The sequence below is a fragment of the Conger conger genome, chromosome 4 (assembly GCF_963514075.1).
Source record: "Conger conger chromosome 4, fConCon1.1, whole genome shotgun sequence".
Lineage (NCBI taxonomy): Eukaryota > Metazoa > Chordata > Actinopteri > Anguilliformes > Congridae > Conger > Conger conger.
Window position 1 is genome coordinate 6486227 of NC_083763.1, and position 11781 is coordinate 6498007.

Genomic DNA, 11781 nt, shown 5'->3' on the forward strand with positions numbered 1-11781 from the left:
ATTGTACTCAGGGGTATTCTAGCTGCCAACTGTGGTATGCTAGTTTGGAAGTTGATGTATTCTTCAAGGGTTCCGATTGTATCGGTACAGTCACACTAGGACTCGGAACCGTACTGTCCTCTCAGGTCCTCTTCGCACTTGTACTTGTGTTCGATCTGCACTTCGTTGTACGTCGCTCTGGATAAGAGCGTCTGCTAAATGCCTTGTAATGTAATGTAAATGGTAAATGGTTGGCATTTATATAGCGCCTTTATCCAAAGTTCTGTACAATTGATGCTTCTCATTCACCCATTCATGCACACACTCACACACCGACGGCGATTGGCTGTCGTGCAAGGCACCGACCAGCTAGTCATTACATTACATTACATTATTGGCATTTGGCAGACGCTCTTATCCAGAGCGACGTACAGTTGATTTGACTAAGCAGGAGACAATCCTCCCCTGGAGCAATGCAGGGTTACGGGCCATGCTCAATCATATTGTGGCTACACCGGGATTAGAACCACCGACCTTGCGTGTCCCAGTCATTTACCTTAACCACTGCGCTACAAGCGCCCCACTCACACAGACTGGCAATAGTCAGGAGCATTTGGGGGTTAGGCGTCTTGCTCAGGGACACTTCGACGCAGCCCGGGCGGGGGATCGAACCGGCAACCCTCCGACTGCCAGACGACTGCTCTTACTGCCTGAGCCATGTCGCCCCGTAATGTAACGTAACGTAACGTAACGCAACGTAACGTAACGGCGCGTGACCCGGAAATGAAGCAGAGATGAGTTACCCTTCCGAGAGCATCTTCTTGATGCGCTCCTTCTCGGCGGAGAGCTCGATGTCAGCGCTCCGGCTCCGGAACAGCTTGTCCTCCCCAGGGCCGTTCTCGCACAGCAGGGGGGGTGACTGCCGGTCCTCAGACATGTCCTGGAGGGGAGGAAGGGCAGGCGACCCTCACAAAGACGTCCGGGCAGAGCTGACCTGGGGCAAAACGCCGCTCCCTTAAACCTGAGCTGAGGTTAATTATCATTATTCGGGTTATTTGGTTGAGGTTAAGAGGTTGAGGTTTTTTTTTTGGAATGTTTTGCAAGTTCTAGTGGTCCTCACTCCTGGTCCTGGAGAGACGCAGGGTGTGCTGGTTTTTGTTTTCGCCTTAATATCAGCAACCGATTCAGACGGAAGAAACCGGGTAAGGCGAGTTAACAGGGTAATTAACTGCTTTAATTGACCAATCAAGTGCTGAGTAACAACAAAAACCGGCACACGCTGTGGCTCTCCAGGACCAGGAGTGAGCACCACTGATCTAGAACCTCATTACTTTCTATTAGCAGTTGTGATGCTTACATCAGCATTCCAATGGTCTTAACTGAACATTCTCATCACATGCTTGTGATCTTTTTCATACAGCCTTTTTTTATTAAGCATACTGCATTATCGATTTCTGCAGCTGAATATTTACTGAAGCACTTTTTATTTACTCAAGGGTGCGATAACAGAAACCACTGAGCTCCTTAAGCGCAGTTCCTATACCGCTACACTGTCACCCAGATAATAAATCTAAGTTATGTTACGTTGGTTATTAAGACTGTAAACTGTAATGCTGGACCTCGTGTTCTAAACACTCTCCTTGCGAGTTACTTCCAAGCTACAGCTTGTGAATGTTACTGTAGGTGTTATGTTAACACCGAACACACACGACCGGGGAATACATGACAGGACAAAAAGACGATGGATTTCAGGACACATGTACAATGGACACCATGTCTTTAAGCACAGAGATGACTCCTAATGAAATGCGGCCTTGCGTCTGTCTTCATCGGCTGGGATTACGCTTCAGTCAAAGAAACACACACTGGCACCGAAAACCAAACGCTGGCTAATCCTGTAGCCATGCCATCGGACAGCAATCATCAAATCTGGACCTCGGATCCAAATCCGGCCCCGTTTTTTATTTCACCCAGCTAATTAGCTGAACGATTAAACGGTAAATGGTTGGTATTTATATAGCGCCTTTATACAGAGCACTGTACAATTGATGCTTCTCATTCACACATTCAGACACATACTCACACACCAACGGCGACTGGCTGCCATGCAAGGCGCCGACCAGCTCGTCAGGAGCATTTGGGAGTTAGGCGTCTTGCTCAGGGACACTTCGACACAGCCCGGGCGGGGGATCGAACCGGCAACCCTCCGACTGCCATACGACTGCTCTTACTAATATTGCCCCATTGGCTCCCTGGTGCTACTAATTGGCCTAGACTGTCTTCACACCTGACTCCCGGGTAAAGGGAGGGTGGAAAGCCAGCTGTTCTCGGCCCTCGGGGAGCGTGATTTTATGGCCCCCGCCGTAGGACGTGCAATGGTTAAATGCAAAAGCCTGAAGGGGGAAGGGGGGCAAAGAGTCGCCCATCTGACAGATGTTGACACAAGCCACGCCAGGGTGGATCGATCTGACACACACATCCTGCCTCGCTGAGCACCGAACAGCATCTGCCCCCTCCCTCCTCCTGGCAGGGTCTAAATCGAGTGTTCCCCTCTCTATTTTTAGTGCTTTATGTAAATAGGGCCACGTGTGAAAGGCTGAACACTGCACACACACACTGCGTCGCAGCCCTGTGCTTAAGACCAAACCAGCGACAGAAGTAACGGGCTTTTTGTTTTGTTTTTTTTCAAATCCGCCATCTGCTGCTCGGAACCATCTTGAATACGCTTTAATTAGGATTTCCCTAAAACTAGCTTCAAAGTCCTCAATAACTGTGACCACTTCATGGGAAAACAGAAAAGCACATAGAAATCGGGGTGCACCCCAATATTAAGCATTCGTATTTAGGTAATTATTGACATAATGCATGGGATGTACTTCTAGTGGAGTGTTTAAACAGATTTATATGTGTCTGCTTCTTCGTTGGGATGGTGGATGAACAGAAGCTTGATTACAGAAGGTTGGCAGGATATCTGAATAATCTATCCCACCATCCTCTAAGCCCCTAAACCAGTCCTGTTGTTTTCTCGTGGTCAGATTCATAAATATGGACCACATTCTTTCAGCACAGGGTGTGTCTTTTAAAACACTACACACTCGCACTCAGAAATACTTCTATTATTAATCCTTCTCAACCTCAGCCCGTGTGCCTCCCCATAGCCCTACTATGTCAGCCCCTAATCCAAAGCACTGTGACTGACTCTCTTTGTTTTTAACCAGGTAAATTGACATATCCCCAGAGTGCCTCTCAATATCTACACATATATTAACAGAAGAAAGCTTCGTACAAAATAAAAAAGGCAGGGCGAGAAAAATCTAAGTTGGTGAGAGTCAATGGCTTGGAAGGAGAAAGCATTAAATTATATATGTGAACAGTCATGTATAAATAATAATGGATTACATCTTGATGGTATTATTTTTTTCTTCCTTGCCATCTCCGACTGCATATCAAAGTGTGGTAGTGTAAACACTAGACAGCGATACGGGCTTTTAGAAAAGGCAATATTATCAAAAGGGGGAGCTAGTGCTGAGTGGTTATCCATGTCGTCTGAGCAATGATTTGAATAATCCTGATTGCAAAGATCATACAAATCCAAGCTCATTATTAAAATAATGGCACTGGGGAGGGAAGCTGACCTTCATCACCCGGCGTATGAACATCCCCGATGATGATCCTCACTGGGAATACAGGATGAGAGAGTGTTTGTGTGTGGGTGTGTGTCTCGCAGTTACACAACGCCCCCCCTACCCCATCGGAGAGAGGCCACAGCAATGTAGGGCAAATCTGAGATGGTGTCTGCAGTGCTAGGACTAATGGAATGAGGGATCAGCTGGAGGACAGAGAGAGGAGAGGAGGAGAGAGGAAGAGAGAGGAAGAGAGAAGAAGAGAGGAGAGACGCCAGGAACACTCACCTGTGAGAGCTGAGAGAGGAGATATCCCATGCATGGGGCAGCGTGGAGGAAAATTCCAGTAAGTGATGGAAAAACATGGAAAAAATAAAAGGTTCAGACCAGCTCAAGCTATGTTTTGACACAGCTGGTAACTGGTTGACCAGTTCAGACCAGCTCAAGCTAGGTTTTGAAACAGCTGGTAGCTGGTTGACCAGTTCAGACCAGCTCCATGCTCAACATGGTTTGACCAGCTCAAGCTAGGTTTTGAAACAGCTGGTAGCTGGTCATGTCAAGCTGGTCACAGCTGGATTTTACACCAGGGTAACAAAAAAACCCCCAACAACAACAGCTAAGCTCTTATGGGGTAAGAACAAGCTCTCAACATGCCCAGTGAGGCTTTCCTTTGTTCTGCACTCAAAGTGAACTTGACCATAATGAGCTTTAAATGCTATGCAGCTGAATGTCACAGGCTAGTAAATCATGCTCCCACTTCAAACCTCATAAACTTTCTTGCTCAAGAGTTTTTATAAATGGAGGCAAGGCACTCGGATGGAATAGAAAAATGTGGACATTTGAGTTCAAACCGATATTAAATATTAACGGACTCGCTTCAAAGCCTTCAATATTCCAGTGGAACAACACTCCAGCGCATGACAGGCCACTATTTATTTATTTATTTATTTATTTGTTTATCTGAAACTTTGTAGACTGTTTCCTGTGTTTTTCCTCCTTCTTCCTGTCTATGAGTTGGTTTCTTTATGACCCATAGACGTTATTTATAGATGAGCCCTTGAACCAGAGGGCTATTTATGTAGTTTTTTTTTTTTTTTTTGTGCGTTACACATTGGCTGCCGCATTGTGAGCTCCTCAGACTCGGGTCAGATTAAATATAGATAACTGTCATACGCGACCAGACCCATATGCTGCCTCCATATGGGGCCCGAACTGCAGCCTGCATCGCAGAGGCAGCCCACGTCTCCAGCCCCTGTGCGGCTGCCACACGTTCCTCCCTCCACTAGGGCACCAGGAGCCCTGGAGGAGAGCAGGAGAGGACAGGAGAGGGCCAAAATCCAGCTCTGAACACGAGCCCCACTGGGAGACCCAAGACCCAAACAAGATGGCGGCAACATTGAAGGGAGCAACTTTATTTTGAATATTGGGGGGTTGAAATTAACTGCAACCCTCTAGGGGAGGGGGGGACATGTCCAATCCCCCACCTCCTGTAAGAATTATAACAGTGTACTGATCACTTCTGATGAATTCTAAGGGGAAGGTTACTGATCAGTATATGCCAATAACAACATGAAAGCCCCATCTTGATTGTATGAAATTATTTTTCTCATCAACATGCTATATTATTGGGGGGTTCTTGGACCTGTTTTGTACTGTAATATGGAGTGGGGTGTAACCCCCCTCCCCACCCCCATGCCCTGTGTCAGACGCCCAGTGGGGCTTTGTTCAGATGTAACAGGGAAGAGGTGTGGATCCTGTCTGTTTGTACTGGAGACACCACCCTCACGCTGGGCTGTCTGGCCTTTGCACACAGCCGGAGGGGCACAGGAACGACTGCAGTGTAGAGAATGGGTCCGTTAACCACACCGCCCTGCTCTCTGGTGTGTCACAGTACACTTTTACGATACACTGTCAGAATTAAAGGCAAGAAAAGTGCCTAAAAAGCGAAATACATAAAATTCACAATTTTGTAATTTTGTTATTTAGCTGACGCTTTCATCCAAAGTGACTAACAGTTGATTAGATTAATCAGAGGACAATCCCTCCCAGGACCAATACGGGGTTAAGGGCCTTGCCACAAGGCTACGTACCTCTAGCAAGCAATATATCCTTAATTTGTGACTTTTTTACTTGGAAAACATAAAAATCCAAAGAGAACATGATAGTACATTTGGGTAATATGATCCTTGAAGAACAAAAAATGTATTTTCGCTTAATGTCACTTAATGTCTTGAGAGTGGAGCACCAAAGCAAACCTGAGAATTTCTGCATGAACTGCTGCTTGCTGCACCTGGACATACTTCACAGTTCACACCCCTGCCATGACGAATATCAAAGCCTCTCTAAATGTCCATACCGCTTCAGAACGAACTATCCATAATGTCATACTGTCAACGAGCCAGATGTATGTTAAGGTATGAAAGAAACAGACCCATTCAAAAATAACGCAGTATCAAGGGGAAAACAGGAAATGCAAGAAACATGGTGCAATTGGTCTCAAACTGTTGTTGTCAGTGCAAAGAGTAATTCCTGTAGTTTTACCATTTGCATTTTTATCACAGCAAACAGCTCCAAACACAGTTAAAAGTGATTAAATGAATTTCTGCCTTTTCCAGACAGAATTACATTTCGGAAATGTTGTAATATGGTAGAAATAGTAATGCAATGCTGAATGCCCAACATAAAATTTGCACTTCCAATAGACTGTATTGTGCAGACAATTGCTTTCTCCACCATTCATTACATCACAGCAATTCTTTCTCATTAGAGCTGGCTGCCTACATGTTTCTTCCTGGTCCGATCAGTATTCATACAACAGCAAAACAATGGATACAACAATGTACAATCCTTCAACAACAACACCCAACAACAAACAATAAACAATAACCAGCCAGGTTTATCCACATGTTCCACAGTGCCTGGTCCCCAATATTTGGGTCTTGGGCACTTCAATAGTCTCATTATAAAAACAAACAGGGATAATATTATTAATGCATTTATGCATTTATCTACTACATGATTTAACCTTCCTTATTCCCCCATTCTGTCTCATCAGAATGCCCCACTTGTCTTTTTCATCTGACAGACAACATATAACCCTGTTCTGACAAACTGCTGAGAATCTCTCAAGATCTCTCAGAGGAGGACAAAAAAAAACATGCTGAAATCACAGAAACACTCTCAGCTGCTATCCACACAGGTACTGATTGTGAATTCAGTGCTGGAAAACTAAGAAAGGTATTTCTGTGGTAGCACAGCGCCCAGTAAAGTATTTTTCAATTTTTCATAAAAAACCAAGATACTGGACATAACAACAGGATTACAAGGTGAAGCTCGATATATTTTGTAGACTCATTTACTGGCAAAAAATATTTATATATTCTAACCATATGCATTATACATGTGCATTATTTTTTCACAATCTGCTAAATCTAAGGAGAGCTTGTACTCCCATGAGTAAATTATAAATTTACCAAAGAGAACATGCACACACTACACACACACTACACACACACACACACACACACACACACAGTACGTAGCATCCTACTACAACCATTTCACATATGCACCATACTGTGCAAGTTCAATCAGTGCACCAAATTAAAATGAATCTATGAATATTATAAATGTAATGATTTGTTATTGCAGGGGCAGACCAAGCATCGAAAGACCTTGTATTGTGTATTACATCAGATACCGGATCGCAATTTAACTTTGCAAGAGTGCCTGCTAACAAATGCAGAAGAGAATCCAAGACGGACTAATATGCCATCAAATACACAGTAACTCGATATATTTGGAAATGTTTGAATTCATTATTTAAAAACCTTCTGCTGTTGACTTGAAACAATAAAGGGCCTTTTCCGACCGAGACAAATTCTATAACGAGCCTTTTCTATAGTGGCTGACGCCTCTGAGATGCAATTTCCTCCCGTCAATCAGCCCGACAAGTCCCAATTTTCAGCGAGAGATTCGTCACACAAGCAGAGAGGACAGACGGCTGCGGGGGTTTATTGTCACGCCAGTGGCCCAGATTTCTCTTAACTTCCGCGGAGAGATTAACGACTGAGCTCTCCTCCCTCTGTCTCCCGTGTTTTTCCCCCCTCGTCCCCTTCCTCCAGGGCACATCGACACATCACTCCGACTACCTTAAAACAAGCCTCTCCGTCCTTCAGCTAAAACTGCAAGGCCGCGCACCGAAGTGCAATACCGAAGCCACTGCAAACGATCCAGGATTGGTCAGGTAAGAGTAAAAGGACAACTCTGTTACATGACAAATATGTTTCAGATGTACTGTATGTACACAAGACTCTCAGGTGAAACCAAAACAATGATTCTGCTATGCAGTAGAATAGTGGTGTCCAATCTTACCCTGAAAAGGGCCAGTGTGGGTGCAGGTTTTTGTTATAGCCCTGTTATAACACTAACACACCTCATTCTAACTCACTGAAGTCTTGATTGAAAACCAGAGACAAAATCAGGTGAAACAGGCTTCAGTCATAGCACACACCTGCCATTTTCATGATAAGATTGGACACCCCAGCTGTAGGATACTTCCATGGTGTTTAAGAAAGCGGGCTTTTTTCAGCTGAAACTCACCTGTGGCGCTGCGATGTTGAGGGCAGGGTTGGTCAGCTCGAACTTCTCCTGCGATTTCTCCCGTGCCAGGCGAGCGGCCTCCTTCACCTCACTGAACCGTTCCGAAAACTGCAAAATGGCCGCGGAGTTTCCAACAAGGAAGAGGTGAATGCAGATCACATACACCGGAATATCACGATCTGGAATTACGAGGCCCGGTTACGAGCGTTTGACCGGGTTTACCTGCTGCAGCTGCTGTTCGGTGGCGAAGCCGAGGCCGTAGACGGTGTTGGCCCGGCTGTCCGCCCACTGACCGAACTTCTGCGAGGTTTTGGTGAAGGTCATGTTGGGCGTGATGGTGCTGTTGATAATGGCCTGGGGAGGGTGTACAGAGGTATGGGAGGGGAGGGGGATTTTCTCCATATCAATACAAGCCCTGAATGAATTCCCTTTCTGTTTGTGAAAAAAATAATACACGCAAGGTATCCATTACATCTTCACATTTACAGAAATAAATCAAAGTCTTTATATGTGATATTCTAGAGGGACACAAAAGATTTCTAAGGATGAAAGTATTCGCTCCATTAAGGACTGAGGATTTGAAACCACGCTTTTAGTATCAGTCTAATGTATCAACCTTGATCTTTACACAGTGGTAGAACCTACAGCTCAGATAAAGCCGAGATAATGCCAGTGATGACTATAGCCCCCCAGTCCCACAGGGCGACACGTTATTGGTCGCAGCATTATCCAATCAGCAGGGTTTTTCGGTGAGCGGGGGTAATCCCTGCCTCGACGCTCACTAGCGTTAACTCCCCTGTTCAGCGAGGCTCCTCCAGTCTGTCTGCGTCCGTACCCGCAGCACACCCGACCGGGCTGAAGAAGCAGGGCGTCTGGCTGCAGACATACTGGAGGATGCAGCTGTTAGCGCAGGGCCAGGATGTTACGGTGTGATGTGCCCCCAGTGGGGCCAGGATGTTACAGTGTGATGTACCCCCAGTTAGGGCCAGCCATTAAAAAGCCACAATAGGAGGAAATCCTTTCTTTAGTCGGCACTTCAAAAACCGAATCATCGTGCGCAGGTCTATGGAGAGTAATATATCTTATGTGACCAAAGTATTCTGGATCAAATTTTGGAATATGGTAGGACATGTTAGAGGGAGAGGTTACCTGGTAACTGCAGATGGTCGGTCCATTTTACACACTTAATCTTTTCAAGACAACGAGGACTAACCCTAATCCGGACAACATAATCACAATCTGGGTTTTGAAATAGGTATGTGTAAGAGTATGCATTCATTATTGGGCCAGAGCGTCTTTTTTACTTTTACAACTGTTATTATTCAGAATATAATGCCGAATCATTTTGTGTCTCTTTGAAAAATCGGTAATACAACAATAACCAAACAAACCTACATGATCAAGGGAGGGTCGTAAAACCAACAGCTTCAACAACACAACCCTTTCTGTCGCTTGCCCAAACAGCGCACACACACACTGATCTTGCTGATATGTTCAGCCAAACAGGGATAGTCTTTTTTCCAGACGACTGAAATGGCAAAAAACAACAAGAAGTTTAAAAAAAAAGCAATCGGCAGCAGTCACAATCTTCGCGCCCCCACCTTCGTGCCGCCGACGCTGATGATGCGGTAGACGGTCCGGTTGGCGTCGTAGAAGAAGGACACGGTGACGGCATGCTTGCTGCTGGGGATCCAGTTCCTCTTGGTCGCCGGGTCGATCTGGAAGACGTGCGCCCGGGCACTGAAGATGGGCTGCTCCCTGGAGGGGACAACAGGACGGAGGGTAGCGTATAGCACTGCCGCTCTCTCCGCTCAATCTCGACAGCAACCTCATACATACTGTATAATAGCGATAAATAATGTATCCCGTTCATTACGCGCTTCTCATTGAGTGAACGATCTCAAAGCGCGACATAAAAAGATAATATGAAAGAATAAGTACGAGTCCGCTTGTGAGTGATGGCGAAAAAAAGGTGCGCTAGCCTGAAAAGTAGGCTAAACCCACAACAAAATATACACTCGCCGAGCACTTTATTAGGAACATTTTTACTTTATTACACCTACTTATTCATTCGATTATCTAATCAGCCAATTGTGAGGCAGCAGTGCAGTGCATACAGTCATGTAGATATGGGTCAGATAGGGCTTCAGTTAATGTTCACATCGACCATCAGAATGGGGAAAAAATGTGATATAAGTGACTTTGACCAAGGGATGATTGTTGGTGGCACACAGGGTGGTTAGAGTATCTCAGAAACTGCTGATCTCCTGGGATTCTCACACACACTGTTCTCTAGAGTTTTCAAAGAATGGTGCAAAAAAAACAAAAAAATCCAGTGAGCAGAAGAAACGCCTTATTAATGAGAGACGTCAGAGGAGAATGGCCAGACTGTTCAAAGTTGACAGGAAGGCGGCAGTAACACAAATAACCACACATTACAACAGCAGAAGAGCATCTCTGAACACACAACGCATCATAACTCTAGGCTACAGCAGTAAAAGTCTAAAAAATATGCCTGTATCTACATGACTGAATACATTGCACTGCTGCCACACAATTGGTTGATTAGATAATCGCATGAATAAGTAGGTTTAATAGAGTTAAAATGTTCCTAATAAAGTGCTCGGCGAGTGTATAAAACTGGATCACAAGCATTCTGCGGTGGAAGCACCTGTTGCAGTTTAGTCTTGCTTTTGAATGGCCTCACTCAGGTTTGTACTGTTTGCCCATTCTTCCTGTCAAAATGGCTCAAACTCTGCGAGGTTCTGCACGGTTCATTAATAGACTGCAATTTTCAAGCCTCCCCATTAATCAGTCCTCACATTCTGCCGTTCCATTGTGCTTCAGGCTTCGTGCTGTGAGTCAATGGCCTGACAATATGTTGGTTTCCGAAAGAACATATTCACGGCTGACGTAGGCTTTCCACGGGTTGACTCACACAGGTTTTTCCACTCGGATTAGTTGCATTTTGCAAACATCACTTTCCTTATCAATCTGGACCCCCTGCTCAGGCCACATTATACCTGGCTTGACAGTCTTGGGGAGATACTGAAAAGTTCATAAATTAATGTAAAGTAGTACTTTGAATCTTTAACAAAACTTTTAAACTGACCAAAATCTTCTGCCACATGTATAAGGATACTTCCTTTGTGGAAATTTCAAAAGGAGTACCTCAAGGCTCAATTCTGGGTCCAGTATTGTCCATTATATATTACATAAGCAATCTTGCATATGCTTTAAATAATTCAAAGTGTTATTCCACTTATATATAGATGACAATTCTTATACACAGTTCAAGGCACGACAGTTGAAATCACACATGGATGGAAGATTAACATGGATTAACTGCAACTACTCTGATAGAGTAGGGGATTGCTTTGCTCTGCTTATCCCACTGCCAGCCTCACTCCCAGAAATGATATGAAAATGGGTGTAAAAAAATCAAACTCAATTAAGGCTTATTAACTGCATCAAGTGACCAAATGTGTGTGACCCCCAATACATTGACCTTACTTGGGAGAAATATATTAATTGCATCATGAAATGCTTCATACTGAGATTGAGCAAAACACATTCA

General features: G+C 44.7%; 1 protein-coding gene across 1 annotated transcript in view; it reads right to left on the reverse strand.

The window, feature by feature from the left end:
* The window catches only part of homer3b (homer scaffold protein 3b), a 31162-nt gene that overhangs the window by 11893 nt on the left and 7488 nt on the right, over positions 1-11781 (reverse strand). Inside the window, exons 3-6 of the mRNA XM_061237235.1 lie at positions 9806-9962; positions 8427-8558; positions 8205-8312; positions 783-919 (exon numbers count right to left, since the gene is read on the reverse strand). Coding sequence (XP_061093219.1) covers positions 783-919; positions 8205-8312; positions 8427-8558; positions 9806-9962 — 534 coding nt within the window. The remainder of the gene's footprint in view (positions 1-782; positions 920-8204; positions 8313-8426; positions 8559-9805; positions 9963-11781) is intronic.